This window comes from Manis javanica, chromosome 4, assembly GCF_040802235.1.
Source record: "Manis javanica isolate MJ-LG chromosome 4, MJ_LKY, whole genome shotgun sequence".
Taxonomy (NCBI): domain Eukaryota; kingdom Metazoa; phylum Chordata; class Mammalia; order Pholidota; family Manidae; genus Manis; species Manis javanica.
Window position 1 is genome coordinate 80,274,637 of NC_133159.1, and position 18,951 is coordinate 80,293,587.

Consider the following 18,951-nt stretch of genomic DNA (forward strand, 5'->3'; position numbering starts at 1 on the left):
ACTATTATAGAAGAGTAAAATTATATATAATCTTGCATTATCAGGAATATTTACTATATTCACTTTAACAGGAAAAGGAAATAGGTAATAGCTTTGAAGTCCATCAAAATGATTCTTTAAAATAGTTTCTCAGAAGAAGGCACAGTTCATCTGGAAAGGTCATTTTCTAACATTAATCTGTATAAGATGTATTTTATTATAGATCAACTATGTGATAGGGTAGTAATTCCCAACCTATTTTAGAAGTTCAATTATTTCTCTTTTTTTTTATTGTGGTAAAATGTACATAGCATAAAATTTACCCTTTCAACCATTAATAGTTTTGTTTATTGTGGTTATCAGATACATGTAACAAAATTTATCCATTTAAGTATTTTTTATTGAACAGTCAGTGACATTAAGTACATTACACAGTGCAACCATCATTACTAACTAAGTTTAAAAAATTTGTCAAAGGCAGGCTTCACAGCTAATGCAACTCTTACATCTCTAGAACCTTTTCATCATCAAAACAGAAACTGTACCCATTAAACAATAACTCTGCAATCCCCCCAGCTTCTGGTAACCTCTGTCCTCCTTTTTAACTCCATGAATGTGACTACTAAAGTTACCTCACATAAGGGGAATCATACAGTATTTGTCTTTTTGCAACTGGCTTATTTTCCTTGGCATAATTTCTTTACAGTTCATCCATGTTATAATATGTGTCAGAATTTTATTCCTACAGGATTTGCTTGCCACTACTCTGAACCCACCTGTAAACCTCTGAGCCCATTTCCTACTCTTCCCTCCTGCTCATTTTTCATCAGCCAAATCAGCCTCCTGTATTTGAATATGACTGTTTTGTAGATTGCTGCATTGGTGCCTTTGCACCTTCTTTTTGGGGAAAGGTTGGGGCTGGAACCATCTGCCTCCAGATAAACTCCTTGTTTACCATTTCTTTCAAAAATTTTTTCCCAGTTGTCATTTTCAATGAAGCCTAGCCTGACTACCTTAAAAATGCAACCTCTCCCACTCACTCCCTAGCTTCCTTATTCCTATCTACTATTTAATTTACTCATTTACTCATTTTATCTGTGTTCTTGATTGTTATGTCTCTCCTACTAGAATATAAACTGGTAAGGGCAGCACTTTGTGGGTTTTTGGGAGAGAGAAGGGGCATCTCTTTTATTTGCTAATACAGCTCCACTGCCTACGAGCCTGAACTAGGCATTCAATAAATACTCACTGAATTAAATAATAGAAACTAAGTTTAAAAAATTTGTCAAAGGCAGGCTTCACAGCTAATGCAACTCTTACCTCTATGTTGTCGTCTTTCCTGCTGCAACACATTGTTGTGTGATGCTGTAAGCTAAAATTAACCCAGGTTTTCTGATTCTGCATAGGGTTGTTTACGTAAGACCAAAAACTTAGAATTTAACCATTCTTTACATTTTCTCATTTAAAGTTATGTTGTTGAGCAATTTGGTTGCATTTATAAATACTTACAATGCATTTATGCTGTGCTTTGATCCAGCACTTTTAATATCTAAGAATCTCATCTATAGAAACATTCCTTACTACTGTGTGAATTTTCTCGGTGATTTAGAGGTTCATTGCAGAAAAGTAAAACAAAATGGGGATGACTTAGATATTTAACAAAAGGTACATGTTTAAAATAGGGTGCATCCTTCCAATGGAATACACTGCAAACATTAAAAAAAAGAATGGGAGGAAATTTGAATATACTGACCTGGAAGAGTATTTGTGGTATATTGCTAAATAATAATGAATGTAGAACATATATTCCGTTTTTTAGAAAAAGACTGAACATTTATTGTTTTCAAGAACACTCAGTTTTTTTAAAGCTTTAGCTCTTTTGTATTCTGATTGATGATCTCAATAATGATTTTTAAATGAAAAAAATAGCTGAGTAAAATTTGAAAGGAACCAAAAGTAAAAGATCCCTTCAACCATATCTTCCCCTGCTTTTACCTAGTATCACATTTATGGACAAAATAAAAAGCTTGTCATTAGCAAAGAACTAATGAACTCTAAGGAAATATTCATTGAGTATGTATTCACGCTACTTAATTAATTTATAGATTCATTTTCTTTCAGGTTCTATCTGGAGCTAATGTTCTGATTTGTGGCCCAAATGGCTGTGGGAAGAGTTCGCTTTTCCGTGTTCTTGGTGAAGTATGTACAAATCAAACAAAAAATGTGGTGGTTTCATTTGCTATGTAGTCTACCACATTGTGAAATTTACAACTGCTCCTCCTCCATACCTTTCCTTTTATAGCTATGGCCTCTTTTTGGGGGACGTCTAACTAAACCTGAGAGAGGGAAGTTATTTTACGTTCCTCAGGTAAGACCTTGTTTGTATCATTTTGTAATCTTGGATTTAAAGATCTTTTTGTTTTTTTTTAAATGCACTTCTAATGATTTTTGCTCTCCTACTATCAGAGACCTTATATGACCCTTGGAACACTTCGAGACCAAGTGATATATCCAGATGGAAGAGAAGATCAGAAAAGGAAGGGGATATCTGACCTAGTAAGCAAATATTTATGTCCTAGACTTAATGAAAATACTACAGTACAGATTCTTTATGTTACCCAGTTACACACTTTGAATGCCAGGTAGTTTATCCTAACTTACAAAATTTTCTAAAGCCTTGTCATTAATTACAACTTTCCAAGTTGAGGCAAGTGTTAACCACTTTGCTTAAATATGACTTGATGGGTGTTTAAACTTGTCTCTTACCCTGTAGTTTGTTTCCTTATTTCCTTCATTCTTTAATTATGTACAATATTGTTGTTCCCTTTAAGCTACTAAATATATTTTGTCAAAGTCAGTATAGATAGGAAATAAAGGGTTCAGTGCTGTCTTTGTACCACATTCTTTTGTGAAATGTACCTTTTTTAAGTGATTTTGGCAACAGAACTATAGTGATACTAGTTAAAAATAAACTTGATTTCATCCTTAATCATTCTGCTGAAAGGTACTGAAGGAATACTTAGATAATGTTCAGCTGGGTCATATCCTTGAACGTGAAGGAGGCTGGGACAGTGTTCAGGATTGGATGGATGTACTCAGCGGTGGAGAGAAACAAAGAATGGCGGTAAGTATGTCCTGAAGACATTGTACAATAATGCAACTGGTTCCCATGAAGTCACTCTTGGAGTCCAGCATTTTGATTAGTCAGGGCAGACGGTTTCATTTTATTCTTTTTATTTAGCAATTGTTTTAGTATGGATTAGTTTAAATGGTAATAAAACTGCAGAAAAATTCTTAGTTCTTCAGTCCAGTTTCCATTTTGAAGAACTAAAAACTTTTCTGAAAAATCTGTACATTCAGAAAATGTACAATTCTGATAAATTCATAATCTATTTTTCTAAAGGTTGGGGAAACCACCACATTGATCCTGGGATATTATATGGTAATTCTGGCTGGGTTAAAAGATCTCTTTCGGTATCTTTTCTCTATAAACCTCTCTTTGCCTTATTCAGGCTGTTCTATCTGAAGTAGCTGAAGGTATTAGAGATGATCACCCCTATCCCTATTTTTATCATTTTATTCTTTATAATGGTCTTGCCCTTTCCTTCTGCTGTTATATGTATCATTGTTTTAGGGCTCAGTATCAACTACCTAAAGTTACTTAGAATTAAAAAATTTTTATAATACAAAGAAGTAATCGAAAGAAACTATTTTAATTTTATGATTGACTAAACTTACCTTGATCAAACATGACTACAAAATACTACATATTAAGAGTGATACTTTCAATATCCCTCTGTTAAGAGGGATAACTCTTTTTCTAACTATACATACATACCATAGCTTGAGCAGATACAGAGCAATTTTTTTTCCCAGAGTGTTGACCTTGTGGAAATTAGAGAAAACTGTAGCTAAGGAAAGACAGCAGAAATGGCTTATTGCAGAATTGCTTACTCATTGTCTTCAGTTTATATCATACCTTTTTGTTGCCTCCTATTCCCTGATTTTGCATGCTGTTTTTCCCAAAATAATACCCATTCTGTTTAAATACCAATTTAATACTGTGATTTGTCTAGCTAGTGCTATAACATGAGATTAATTTAGAGTGAGAGTGAATCATGAAAGAAAAGAGATGTATCAGCCATACCTTCAAAAATGGAAATTGGACTGAAGAACTAAGAATTTGAAGTGATTGGGCATTTCTGGAAGTAATTTAGAAGATGACCTTAGAAACAATTGTAAGTCAAGTGAACAAATTTAAATTCCTATACCATGACTTCAAAGAAAATGAAAGGATGAGTCAAGATTACAAGTGGGCGCAGTGGAACCCAGAGAAAGAAAAATAAATGTGCGTAACTAAGAAATCCTGTGTGTGTGGTAAAAGGTACAGAGTGGATAGCTTTTATTTGAAGATAAAAAATTCAAGGCCTGGAGGAGTATCTTGGAAGAGTAAGGGAGTAGGGGAAGGATCCTATAAAAAAAACCAGATGAACCTTGATGGAGTTGTTTGAGAAATGGAGAAAGCTCACCCATGACACTGCTGCTGACCAAGCCATTGACAGGGTGTGTTCTGTTTAGGCCAGTGTTTGGAGAATTGAATGTGAAGTTTTAAAGAGATGTATAGTTTTGCTACTTTCAGAGGGTTTGTAAGGAGAGAGAGAAATTGGGTGAAGAGTGTATGTGTTCATCTTACTGTTCTTTCAGTTTTTTGGTTGAATTGAAAATTTTCAAAGTAAAAAGTTGCAGCAAGAGATGTGTGGAGAAAGTAAAGCTTCCAATGTCCAGGATTCTCACCTGGCCCCGATTGGCTTGCTCACTGCACACGTGTGGGCAATACCTTGTTATTGACTCTATATAAAGAGCTCTGCTTAGTGTTCTGGGCTGCATGGCTGCAGGAGAGTAGAGACTGGAGTGGTGGCAGCGCCGAGGACAGAGACTGAGATGGCTGCGGGGGCGGAGAGGCCCAGAGGCAGAGACCGGCTTGCTACATGCAGACTCACTCTGAGTGGATGGGATTCTAGTGATTGTCCTGCCGCCATGGGAATAAAGTTTGGTATAAACCCTTTCACCCCAAGAATGTTCCACTGTCATATTTTTGGCCTCACTGAATCCATAGTGAACTTGCCCGGGGCTAAAACGCGTTGGCAAGACAAGAGGACACAATTTTTATAAATCATGTAATTTTATAATATTAATGAAATATTAATGCTATATATTATTGCATATAAAATTATATAATTTTATAAATTATAATTTCAAAAATTATAATTTTTAGGAAGAACAGACTGGAAAGGTCTAACAACTGAAAACTGTATCTATAGGAGTGAAGGTTGGTGTAAAATCAATGAACCAAAGGAACTTTTGGGTAAGGAGAGTTAAGATTTGAATTTGAGGGTATGGAATAGTAGTACTACTGAATAAAGGGAAGCCCTGTAAGCACATTTATAAAACTTTACTAAGAAAAGTATAAATGTAGGGAAATAAGATTATCATTCCATTATTTTAACAGTGAAAAACTTAATTGTGACATAATTTCTCAGTATTAGCTGAGAATCTAATCTGTGCAAGCCATTAAACTAGCTGCCTGCCCTTATAATCTAATTCAGAGATCCTGAGATTCCCAACTAACTGAAATATAAGGCAGTCTTCAGTAACAGCTTCCGGGAAAGTACACTGGGGTTAATGATGAGGGTGGGGTTGATTTTGAACAGCAGGTCCTACTTAGTTCTCCTGACAGCCCTGTGAAGTAAGGTGCAGACAAGGAAAGACTTAAAGAACTTAAGCAACCTACTGAATGGGGCTTAAGCAGCAGCCTACTAAAGACAAACAGCTACTGAGTGGCAAACCTGAGATTCAAGTGCAGGTGGGTCTGACAGCAGGACTCTTGATCTGAACCTGTACATCATCTAGCCTTCAATGTGCAGGTGGATTGTCTACCCAGTTTCCTCTCTCTTTATTCCTCTGAAGTCTCAATTGACATTCCCCTTACCATCATTACACCCATTTGGGCCCAGCTATCATCAGCCAGGGTTCCTCCACCAAATATCATAGCTTGGGGTGTCTTATTTCTCTGACCAATAGTTACTTTTTCCACTTAACTATTCTTGCTCTGCTTGTGTAGTAATGGTTTTTCTTATTTTGAGTCACAAAAAAGAATATGTAATAGAAAAGTTGGAACATGGATGAAAGTATAAAGGGCCAAAATCCCCTTACCTGAGATACTAACCACTGTCATAAAACTTCTCGTGTTTTTAAAATCCATTTTTGTAATTCATTTTCTTTTACTCATTTGGCAACTGTCCTCTTTCTTCCGCCTCACTGAGATCTCCTGAGTAGGGACCCCTCCCTTTTCTGTAGTTCATCAGTCCCCTTTGACTCTGCTTCCTTTCCTCTCCAGGACTGATTTAGTCGCCCAGGGCCTGGCACAGGGCCTTGCACATAGGAAGTACTCAGGAGGTGTTTCTTAAAGGAGCAAATGAATGATCCCTTCACCTTAACTACGTTTCCCACTTTTTGTTTCCTCATATTACCTAAACCTCAACCCAAGGACAGTTGTTCGCCTTGGTGTTTCTCTACATAGGTTTCTGAACACAGTTGAAAAAATCAGAATGGTATGGATTGGTATCACCACAGTTCCATGGTTTCCAGTTTTACAAGGAACTCACAGCATGGCTTGGAAATCATTTATTTTTGCCCCCTCTCTCATTTTTCTTGACAGTCATTTAAAAACTCTCATTTTGCATGATAGTCATCTAAAAACTACTAATCATGAGCTTTCTACCTCATTCATTACCTAGTATACCACTCATCTCCTTAACAAAAGAAAGCATCTGTTCTTTCCGTTAAATGGCAGCTAGTTTTTATTGAGTGCTTAACAGATGATAGGCAACATGCTCAGCCCTTCAACAGGTCATCTCATTTAATTCTCACAGTCCTGTGAGATAAGAACTGTGAATGCCCATTTTACAAAGGAAATAAGATGCGCTCTAAGTGCAGTACACTTAAGTAGCTTGCTAGTAAAAGTTAAAGCTGGTGGGGATGGCTGGTCCAGCTCAGGCAGACTACAGTGTTCACGTACTTACTCGTTTTACAACGAGTATTGTATCAAGTAGCTGACAGCATAGTGGGAAAGAGAAACATGATGAAAAAATTTCCAGATAATGTGGTAAGTAAGTATGGTGATGATGGTTCGCAAAGAATACCATGGGAACACAGAGGAGGGGTGCTTGTGCCATGCTTTCAAATAACCATTCCTCTTAATTAGCCTTGCAGTGGGCTATCCTGACTGCCCTCCTTCCACTATCCATAGAGGATATGTCATCCTTCCTCGTAGAAAGGTTACATGTCTCCATCTGTGTTTTTGGATCCTCTTTCCTCTTAAGTCTGTCACATCCCTTCCCTTCAGTTATGTGCATGCACACCCCACCCCACCTCCAGCCCCCCTTTAATCTCTTCTAGTTCTTCTCTTAGGCATTTTCCGGTCTCTGATATAAAGTTCAGACTCTGCCTTCACCAAAGGTCCCCTATAGTCTGTACCTTTCATTCTCTGCACAGCTGAATGTCTTGGTAGTCTGTTTTTGCTGCTTTCCCTTCTTTTACCTCATGCAAATAGATTAAGATCTCCAGGAAAGTTGTTTACGTGGTTTAGTCATTCATTTATCAAATATTTGAATGTTTCTTATACACAAGTGTTGGGTATACAGTAGTGACTAAAATGTAGCCTTTACTAATGTGAGTGCTATATCCTAGGGGTGCAAGGAAACATACAATCCACAGTATTTGAAGTGCTGCAGAGGTGTTACAGAGGAGACCCCCTTGGATTGAGGGGGAGTGGTTATTAGGGCAGGTTTGTCTGAGGAGGTCACATTAAGCAGAAATTTTAAAAATGCAAGAAGTAGAGTAAGTTGTTTGAAACATAAGGATAGTGAAAACATAAGGTGCTAATAATAAGGCCCTAAGGCCTACAAAACTTTGTGTCATGGTAGTCAGAGGAGGCAGTATTGGCTGGAATGTGGAGAGTAGGGATGAGATTGGGCAGGGCCTTGTCAGCCACGGTAAACAGTTTGAGTTTTGTTCTAATTGAAATGGGAAGTTGTTGAAGGGTTTTAAGCAGAAAAGTGACATTCTCTGATTTACATTTCTGAAAGCTCCTCTGCTTACATGGAGAATGGATTGGGGAAGAGCACAGGAGGAAGTAGGGGGCTACTTGTGGTCATGCAGGCCCGAGAGATTGTGTTCTGGGCTGCGAGCTTGATTGTGGAGATGGGGAAAAGAGTGGACTACAAACTCCACGGACTTAATGTGAATGGACTAAAAATGAGGGAGTAGAGATGAAAGGGAGAAGGGAAAGATTAAGGAGGACTCAAGGTTTTCTAGCTTGAGCAGCTGTTTGGTTGTGTTACTTACTGAAATATTTAAGATATTATGGGGCATGAATGAATGGATTTTAAGGGGAAAATCTAGAAAATCCATTTGAGTTTTGGATTTTTAAAGTATCAGTCCTGTGAGATATCCAAGTAGTAAGAACAAATAGGAATTTTTGTATATAAATCTGGAAATTAGAAGAGAAGTATGAGTGAGAGAGCTATAGTGGAAGTTTACAAATGCAAATTAAAACTGGTGTCAGGAGATTCGATGAGGTAACTCAGAGAGATACAATATAGGAGAAGAGAAGAGGACCTAGGAATTGGCCCTGAGGGGCCCCAGCATTTAATGGTCAAATGGAAGAGAAAATGCTGGAAAAGAAACTGAGAAAGCCTAAGAAGTGGGAGAACAGTTAAGACCATGGTCTCCTGTCACTTTCTCAAGGAGGAGGGAGTGGCCATCTGAGTGGAATGTTGCAGAGGAGATAAATTGGGTAAGGACAAAAGTGTCTGTTGGTCTTGCAACATGGAAAACCATTGCTAGGAGCAGATGACAGGTTGCCCCTGTTAGACAAAGAATCAGAATAAATAAATCCCAGAAAATAAACACGCAAAATGTTCAACATTCTTGGTAATCAGATGTAAGCTATAACAATCTTGATGTTGATTTTCACTTAGAAAATTAACAGGCTTTACAGTATAAGCACACCCAGTACCAACCACAGGAATATAAAACAGATGCACTTAGAAATTGTTGTTGAAAATATCAATTGGCAGCTTTAATATTAACTGGCTTTACTTAAGCAACAAAATGTTTTAAAATAGATACATTTTTACACCTGAGTCATCTATAGATTTGATTAAAATATGTACCTGTTAGTCTTATTTAGAGAGCTTTATTTAATATTAGTTTACAATGCAACTTCATCTCACATCAGTCTTAAGAGATGTTTACTCTTGTAAATGTAAAATTTTCCCCTTTGTTTGGAAAGATAGTAAAACAGGTTTATTGATATTGTTTCTATTCCTGGGAAGTAGATTTTTTTGAGTTAGAAGAATTTTCATACTTGCTTTATCAGACTGTAAATGCATATTTAAAGTAAGTCTGTTTTAGCTCATTCGTTTTTTTTGTAATTACAAAAATTACTTTCTTTTATGCTTCAGATGGCAAGATTATTTTATCATAAACCCCAGTTTGCCATTTTGGATGAATGTACAAGTGCAGTGAGTGTGGATGTGGAAGGGTACATATACAGTCATTGTCGAAAGGTAAGTGTGATAGGTTTTCAGTTTGAGGGTCCATGTTCCCCTGCCCCGTTTACTCTGTCCAACCAAATATCTGTCCAAAGAGAGGATTCTGAGTTATTAAGTAACAAAATTACTATCAGAGGATGATATCTATAATAAAGTTTTTAAACTGATAATAGATATTAGCAAAAGAATGGTAAATGGATTCTGTACTTTTTTAGCCTAATCTTAGATTTGAAACATAATATATTTAAATTTATTTCCCTTTTACCTCATTCTCTGTACTCCGTTAACAAGCTAATACATTCTGTTAACTTTACCTACATATCATCTGTGCTTTCAATCAAGAAAATAGTAATCATTTAGTAATTTTAATTCATCCATTTTTTTCTCTGACTTGGGCAGTATTTTACCAAAGCTTCTTTCAGTTATTTTTCTGTGGCTGTCTAGATTGGTTCCATTCTTTAAGTAATTATTCAGTAGTATCAGTTGTTGTTTTTTTTTTTTTTTCTGTGAGGAATTGTTACTATTGTCTATATTCTTGTTGGATTTTGAGAATAAGAGCAGTATATCCAACCTGTTCTATAGTTTCATGTAAGTAAATAAAGTACATGAGACAACACTATCTAACTGTTCTTTGGGAGTTCACAGTAAATATAAAACACCGTGTTGCATATATACAGTGTGAATCCCCTGCTCGGCAAAGTGTGGCAATGGGTCAGCAGCATCACTCTAACCTGGTGCTTGTTAGAAACACAGAATCTCAGACCCTACTAAATCAGTCTGCATTTCATCCAAATTCCCAGATGATTCACATACACATTAAAGTTTGAGAAGCATTGGCATAATGATAAAAGAATGAATTTGCTGCATTCATGTTTGTGGGGAGGTTCCTTATTTTATATCTTTAATGGCTTATTTTCTATTCTTGAGTCAGTTTTGGTCATTCATAATTTTTATGTATTTGTTCATATAGATTTTCATATGTATAGGTATTAGAGGTGTTTGTGGTATTCTCTTACGCATAAAACTATGTAGTCTCTATTTGATCAGTGATTTAGAGGCTTAACCTGCAATTTCTTCTTATAGTCTAGCTATCATATGTCCCCACTTAAGATGAAATTCTCCTGTATAGATTCCATTTAAAAGAAGAAAATTCTTTTGGGTCCTCCCAGTTGATACTATAAATTATATTACTATAGTAGCATTTGAATATGCATAAACATAAAACAAGGTATGAACTCCTTAAGCTTAGAGCTCATTTATAGCTACAAAACCAATATAAATTTACAAATTAAGTACACACAAAATACAATTTCAAGTTTGCAACAATAGAGAGACTTGTAATACTGTTTTGCTGAAACTAAACCACTGGTTTGGGATTTAGTTATGAAAAGGTATAATATGAGGTCTGGATCTTGTATTTTGAATTTTGCTTATGTATTTTGACTTAAGTCATTCTGTTATAAAGAATGCCTTCATTAAGGTAAGATCTAATCCAATTATTATAGAATCATTAAAAAAAGAAATATCTGAAGTGAGCTCTCAAAAATCAATAACTGTTATACTATAGAAATGTATGCTTTATTAATAATATAATAAAGCACTTTTTCATGCAGTTCCTAACAAATTTGAGAAACTTTCTACAGGGCAGCCAAACTTATGACACATTAAAAGTTGTAAGTGATGTCACTTTGGTCATTAGTTGATATCAGCAGAAGTGTAAGCACAAACTTGGGCACTTAAACCTCATGGTAGAAATGATATGGAATATACTTAAGCTAATTTTTAAAAAATTATCAAAATGAAACTCAAATTTAGAATTCTTGATGGAAATTTCCTGGATACCCTAGCATGTAGCCCTCTCAGCCCCAAGAGAGCCACTTTGAGAAACAGGATCTAGAGCAGGGTTTCTCCACCTCAGCACTATGGCCATTTCGGGCTGGTAATCCTTAGCTGTTGGGGGCTGTCCTCTGCACTGTAGGGTACTGACCTCTGCCCATTAGATACCATTAGCGCTCTCAGTTGTGACAATCAAAATGTCTGCAGACATTGCCTGTCCCCTAAGTGACCCCCCTTCCCCCACTGTGAGAACCACTGATCCAGAGTATCTACAGTTGTATCAACTAGGGGTATTTTTTTTTAATCTAAAGTACGGGACTATAAGCTCTTATTCACAGTCTAAAATCCAGCAAGCTTTTAAAACCAAGAGTTTTCATTGTTTCATAGCAAACTGATTGGGTAGCCAAAACCTGGCCTAAGCTAACAAAAGATGTGTATGTAAATTCTTTTGTCCCAAATCAATGTCCATATATCTTGCTGCAGAAGCATGCATGTGTTTAAACTGAATTATGTACCAGAACCTTTTGGGAGTGGTAAATACTACTTTTCCAAAATCTGAATTCCAAGACATTACAAAACAAGGGTTTCCAATAGAAGATTATGACCATATATTTGAAAAACAAATTGACTATGATAGTACTATACTGATTTAATTTTCCTGATTTTGGCTTTTTGCTAATTTTACTATCCTTATACTCTTTTCATCTGTTTTTCAGTGAAATAGAAAATGTGCTAGGGTATATATTTTCTGCCACAAACAAAATAACACACATAATGAAAGTGCCTATTAATTCTCTTCAGCTTTTCTCTTAATGATTTTATTGATTTAAAATTGATTAAAGAACTTTGTTTTTATTATGTGGTTGATGGCCTATACTTTGCATTACCTTGAACATTTGGCATCAGTCATATCTTTTTCTCTTTGACCTTGATTTTGAACTATAGCTGCCAAAGACAGTCATCTTAATAGCTTAAAATATGTATGCTGGTTTAATATGCGGCTCTGTGTTGTTTGTAGAAACCTAAATCATTTTCTTTGTATTAGGTTGGCATCACCCTCTTCACTGTGTCACACAGAAAGTCTCTTTGGAAACACCATGAGGTTTGTATTTCTTATATTGATAGTGAAAGTTTGTTTAAATTTGTGAACTCAGTGTGATTATGGTTTTCAATTTCTTGGTGTATATTCCCTTGTAAACGTATACCTTAAGGAAAAAGGTGATTTTGTTACAGCTTTATAAAATAAAAGAGGATTTTCTTAAATATTATAGTTGTCAGTTTTGAAAGCTACAATATATGTAAACAATCCCTAGTTGGATATGAGAGATACTGGAGAACCGGTGTATGGTTCTTCAGTTTGATAACTGTTGTGTAATAACTGACTAAAAATTGCATGATCTTATATAACTATAATTAAGTAAACTTTATCTTACCATCCAGTATTGACAGAGGAGGAAAAAGTCTTAAGTATTAGATGGCAAAAAGTTTAGTGCCATTTTTAATGGCGATTATGGCTGCAAAGGGGAAACTGAATAATGTCAGCCATGTTTAGTGGCATACAAAAAGCCACTAAATGCAACAGAAGGCTTTGTAATTGCTGCCCTAACAGTCTTCATAGGATGTGATATATAGGCCTCTTTTCCTCTTCTGCTAAATCTCAGAACAGACAAAAGGCCTTCAGCTAGAGATCGGAGTTGATTTGGAAAACCAGATAAAGGAAGTATTAAAGACTGCCCTATTGAACAGGCTTGCATTTAGGGCAGTTCAGCCAGTGGTAGCTCAGATACGTGGTGTTGGAGTTGAACAAGCTTTCTTATTTGGGGGATGCTTATTGGGTCTTCTGAAATAATGAGAAGCCCGGCATTTTAGTTATCTTAAGTGGGAAGTACTATATCCATTCCAAACAGTTATATTGTTGCTGTTTTTAAAAAGAGAAGACTTCTTCATTTGGACTTATTTGGAGAACCGTGTGCATTTCTGAATATAAAATTTTGAAGGTTTTAATGGCTTAAAATAGTCATTTCTATTCCCTTTCTAGTGTAATAACCTCTGCATAAATTCGTGCCAAAAAGTAAATTTTCTTAGTCATTGATTCTTTTTCTTCTGCTTTTTCCCCATAGTACTACCTGCATATGGATGGCAGAGGCAATTATGAATTCAAACAGATAACAGAAGATACAGTTGAGTTTGGCTCTTAAAATCTGGAGAACTGCACCTGCTTCAATTAAATAATCACAGAACTCATTTAGGAATACAAAATACGCTATAAAATGAAGTTGAGGTTTTTTTCCTAAAGCGACAAATTAACTAGATACAAAGTAATCAGAACAAGTTGTTAAAACATTTAATATGATATAGGATATTGCTAATTGTGTATATCTTGGTTTAATTATTAATATGTACTAAGAATGTCCTTATTCTTGTGGTTAAAAACCTGCCTAAATTAAATTGGGCTTAAATCAGTGTAACCTGATTCCTCCTGGGATGTAAACCATTTGAAGTCAGCTAATTTGACTTCTATGGCTCTATCTTTTCCTTCAATGAAGAACCCTACTTAAAACTGGGGTCATCACTAGTCCTGTTCTAACAAGTTAGTCCTGAGTTTCATATTCTTATGCCCCATGATTATGGGAAACAAATCAGTGTATTTTCAAAATGTACAGCATTATTGCATAATAGCATTTATTACACAGTGGCAGACTTCTTTAGCTGCCACAGTTATACTCATTCCTTGTATATGTCTTGGGGTTCATTTGACTCCAGGACAGTCATTTGAATTTTCTTTGCCTAAATAATAAATGTGCCCTTCTCAGTCTGCAGTATTGACTTGTTTTGAGGGTTCTTTGTGGTAATAGAACATAAGTATATGTGCTGTTTTGCCTGCAAGTAGTTGTCACTATGTTTCACACCTTGTCTTCTCAATGTTGGGATATTAAAATATGAAATCTTTAATATGTCAGCCTCATGGTCTTAAGATTTTAGATTCTTTTAAAGAATGTGTGTATGTTAGAAGCCCATTCATTTGAAGTATGGTGGTTACATGGTTGTAAACTCCAGATGAGCCATAGGAATGCACTACGTGAAGCAGCGCACTGCGCATGCACTGTGACCCTGTCTCTGCGATTTTGTGTTTAAAAAATACATTATAAGATTGTTATGTACATGGGAGAGTCATGTTTCCTAGGCACTGGTTTATCTCTGTAAATCTATGGTAACTTTTATATTGGGGTTATTATATTGAACTACCCTAAGAAAAATTGATTTCACCTCGGCAAAGTACCATTAATGATGACACATATTATTTGCACAGGGAGAACTGAAACTGAATATTACCAATAAGCTGGATGTGAAGCAGTTTTATCAAACTGGGATTTGGAAATGAGCATTTTATATTCTTGTTTCTGCATAACTGGTTTTGTTTTTTTGCAGAATTATCTATAAGAATCAGTGGCTACCGAAGTAAAACTTGATGTATCGATGCCATAATACATATTCAGTTTTTACCACTCTCTTTAGTAAACTTGTATACTTAACTTCTGTTCAGATTAAAAAAAAGATATCCTATATAACCTTTGCACATTCTCTTTATTCTGGTATCTAAATGCTTGATAGGTCATGTAGTCTTGACTTACAAAACACAGAAAGAACATTCAAAAAGCCCTTTTAGCACCACCCAATGTAGTTCCTTAAAAAGTTTAGTCAAATGTGGTTTCAACAATGAATATCTTTTAGAGAAGCCTGATAAAACCTTCACAAATGCTACCAAATAGCCAGGAGACTTTAAAAGGTATTCTCAGTCCTGGGAAAGATCTTAAGGTATAGGAGAAGTTTGAGATTTTCAGATTTCTAGGTTACCTTAAACCTACTAATAGCTGCCTCCTAATTCTTTCTGTAATGGATTCTTACCATCCAAAAAAACCTTTTTTTTTTTTCATTTCTTCTTCCTTTTTAGATTTAACAAGTAATTAAAATACCTCACCATGGCATAAAGGAAGATCCTTTTCCTGGAGAATCAGTGTATGATAACATAACGATGGTTCTAAGAAGGACTACAATAAAGAAATCTGTTGTTTCCAAAACATTATTGACCACGGAACATCTTTTTCCACGTAATTCCTATTAGTGTCTTTTATAGACTGCACTGGGAAATGGCAGTTTGAACTGACTTAAGAATAAGCTAAAGAGGAGGAACTTTTGTCCCTGAGCAGCACACTGAATACCAAGTGTATCACTGTGTTCCAGTACCAAACTTCTACTTTGTATGTAAAATAGAAATGTGAACAGCTGTCCACTAACTAATAGAATAAAATGTACCAAAGGTTTGCTTCTGGAGAGGAGGCAGATTTTTAACCTCTAACCTCTTAGGGTTTTTGGTTGGGTCTGAGAATTAAATTGACAAAATAAATTAGCAGGAGAAAATCATTCAAGTTTATTTAATGGAAGTTCTATGTGATAGGAGCCTCATAAGGAAATGACCCAAAAAAAGTGGCAAAACAAGCAAGCTTTATGGAAAAGTAAACTCTTTGAGGAGACTAAAGGAAGATAAGAATTGTGGAAGAATTAAGAAAGATAAGGTTTGTTTGTATAGGAGTCTCAGTCTCAACATCCTGTCCTTGATGAGAATGGTAGTTTCTTCTGGTATAGGGAAGACATCTTCTATATGGGTGTTTTATCTCCTGTTTTCAGGAAGAAAAAGGGAATAGTCAGAGCACCCTTCTTGCACCTGCTTTTTTTTTTTTTTTTGAGAGGGCATCTCTCATATTTATTGATCAAATGGTTGTTAACAACAATAAAATTCTGTATAGGGGACTCAGTGCTCAATGTACAATCATTAGTCCACCCCAAGCCTAATTCTCGTCAGTCTCCAATCTTCTGAAGCATAATGAACAAGCTCTTACATGGTGAACAAGTTCTTACATAGTGAATAAGTTCTTAGATAGTGAACAGTACAAGGGCAGTCATCACAGAAACTTTCGGTTTTGATCACACATTATGAACTATAAACAATCAGGTCAAATATTAATATTCATTTGATTTTTATACTTGATTTATATGTGAATCCCACATTTCTCCCTTATTATTATTACTATTATTATTTTTTTTTTTAAATAAAATGCTGAAGTGGTAGGTAGATGCAAGATAAAGGTAGAAAACATAATTTAGTGCTGTAAGAGAGCAAATTTAGATGATTAGGTGTGTGCCTGTAGACTAAGTGTTAATCCAAGCTAGACAAGGGCAATAAAACATCCACGGATGCAGAAGATTTCTCTCAAAATGGGGGGTGATGTTCTAAGCCTGACCTCTGTTGATCCCCAATTTCTCACCTGATGGCCCCCCTGCGACTGTGCCTGTCTTAGGTTGTTCCTCCCTTGAGGAATCTTACCCGTCTCTGGCTAACCGGTCATCTTCCGGGGCCATACAGGGAAATGTAAAGTTGGTAAGTGAGAGAGAGGCAATATTGTTTGAAAAGGTTAGCTTTTTACTTCTTTGCAGATTTAAGCCCTGTGGCTTTTAGGCCCAGTATTTGTCTTGAGGTATCTTTACCACTTGGAAGAATTATGATACTCGGTAAATTCGATATGAGGCATGAATTCTATTTAAGGGTTGTAATTAAGAAGGAAGAAGAAAAGCTATAGGAGTAGCAGACGGAAGATAACATGGGAAGATTGATTATTTCTTTGACATATCTTCTTGTAGAGTACCTTCAGCATGTATAGGTTTTAAACTACTGATTAAATTGCGTACACACATCAACATAATAGGAATACAGTTACATAACCAAAGCAGACCTATAATTACCAGCCATCTCCAGTGAAACCAAGAAAACCAGTTAGGCACCCTAGGCATTTGTGAAAACTTATCTATGATATGGTGGATATTGTCCAACTGAACTTGAACAGTCTGAGAGAAATCAGACAAATTAAAGCAACCCATTCCTGGGGACTGTTCATATCCCATATGTTCTTTTAACAGTACATAGACTGTAGTAGTAAGATTTTGGAGCGCTACAGCTTGCACTTCTCCTAATTCTTGGTTGAGTTCCAACAGTATAAATCCAGTCAAATTTGTTGTTTTACTGTATGCACAGGCCAGCTTAGATATCTCCTTCTTCATTCCAGTGGCAAGTCCAGGAACCGGTGGGATGAATGCAGCTACAACTGCAGTATCGCCTGAATCTTTGTTGAGGTTTTTTGGTGATCATCTTCTGGTATGACTCTTCCAGAGGGTGCTGATGTTAGAAGTTCTTCATATTGTATCTTAGTTCATTTTCTGGGTAGCCAAATTAGGCTTTGATTCTCTGTATAAACACAAAAAGACCCTTTGCCCACACTTTGATATGCCCTTTATACCATTGTGTAGAGCTCATTGGAGATCACCACAGAGGAACTGCTTTTTTTTTTTTAAGAGAAAGGAATATTATCAGAAAAATGTACCTCCATAGCCGATCATCTGACACCCTTTAAGTGATCAAAAATTAAGGATATTTAAAGCATGCATTAATCGTTGATTTACAGTTAGTTTTACCCTATCAGGGAGTAATCCCCCTTTTTTCTTTCTTTTTTTTTGTTATCATTTATCTACACTTGCATGAAGAATATTATGTTTGCTAGGCTCTCCCCTATACCAGGTCCCCCCTATAAACCACTTTACAGTCACTGTCCATCAGCATAGCAAAATGTTGTAGACTCACTAATTGTCTTCTCTGTGTTGTACAGCCCTCCCCTTTCTCCCTCCCCCCATGCATGCTAATCTTAATACCCCCCTTCTTCTCCCCCCACCCCTTATTCCTCCCTACCCACCCATCCTCCCCAGTCCCTTTCCCTTTGGTACCTGTTAGTCCATTCTTGGGTTCTGTGATTCTGCTGCTGTTTTGTTTCTTCAGTTTTTCCTTTGTTCTTATACTCCACAGATGAGTGAAATCATTTAGTATTTCTCTTTCTCCACTTGGCTTATTTCACTGAGCATAATACCCTCCAGCTCCATCCATGTTGCTGCAAATGGTAGGATTTGCCCTTTTCTTATGGCTGAGTAGTATTCCATTGTGTATATGTACCACATCTTCTTTATCTATTCATCTATCGATGGACATTTAGGTTGCTTCCAATTCTTGGCTATTGTAAATAGTGCAGTGATAAACATAGGGGTGCATCTGTCTTTCTCGAACTTGATTGCAGCGTTCTTAGGGTTAATTCCTAGGAGTGGAATTCCTGGGTTAAATGGTAAGTCTGTTTTGAGCATTTTGATGAACCTCTATACTGCTTTCCACAATGGTTGAACTAATTTACATTCCCCCCAGCAGTGTAGGGGGGTTCCCCTTTCTCCACAGCCTCGCCAACATTTGTTGTTGTTTGTCTTTTGGATGGCAGCCATCCTTACTGGTGTGAGGTGATACCTCATTGTAGTTTTAATTTGCATTTCTCTGATAATTAGTGATGTGGAGCATCTTTTCATGTGTCTGTTGGCCATCTGTATTTCTTTTTTGGAGAACTGTCTGTTCAGGTCCTCTGCCCATTTTTTA

At 36.2% G+C, this 18,951-nt stretch overlaps 1 protein-coding gene across 3 annotated transcripts in view; it reads left to right on the forward strand.

Moving 5' to 3' along the window:
- ABCD3 (ATP binding cassette subfamily D member 3) overlaps window positions 1-15,001 on the forward strand; it is a 70,804-nt gene extending 55,803 nt beyond the window's left edge. The window contains exons 17-23 of one of the 3 annotated variants that reach the window (XM_017664712.3): window positions 2,101-2,178; window positions 2,282-2,347; window positions 2,446-2,535; window positions 2,984-3,103; window positions 9,507-9,611; window positions 12,478-12,534; window positions 13,553-15,001. In XM_017664712.3, the coding sequence (XP_017520201.1) occupies window positions 2,101-2,178; window positions 2,282-2,347; window positions 2,446-2,535; window positions 2,984-3,103; window positions 9,507-9,611; window positions 12,478-12,534; window positions 13,553-13,630 (594 nt within the window). In that variant the 3' untranslated portion in view covers window positions 13,631-15,001. Of the gene's footprint in view, window positions 1-2,100; window positions 2,179-2,281; window positions 2,348-2,445; window positions 2,536-2,983; window positions 3,104-3,382; window positions 5,225-5,254; window positions 5,345-9,506; window positions 9,614-12,477; window positions 12,535-13,552 lie in introns of those variants that run through there. The other 2 variants (XR_012130240.1, XM_036998134.2) reach the window with 2 other exon arrangements.
- Window positions 15,002-18,951: the final 3,950 nt, after the last annotated feature.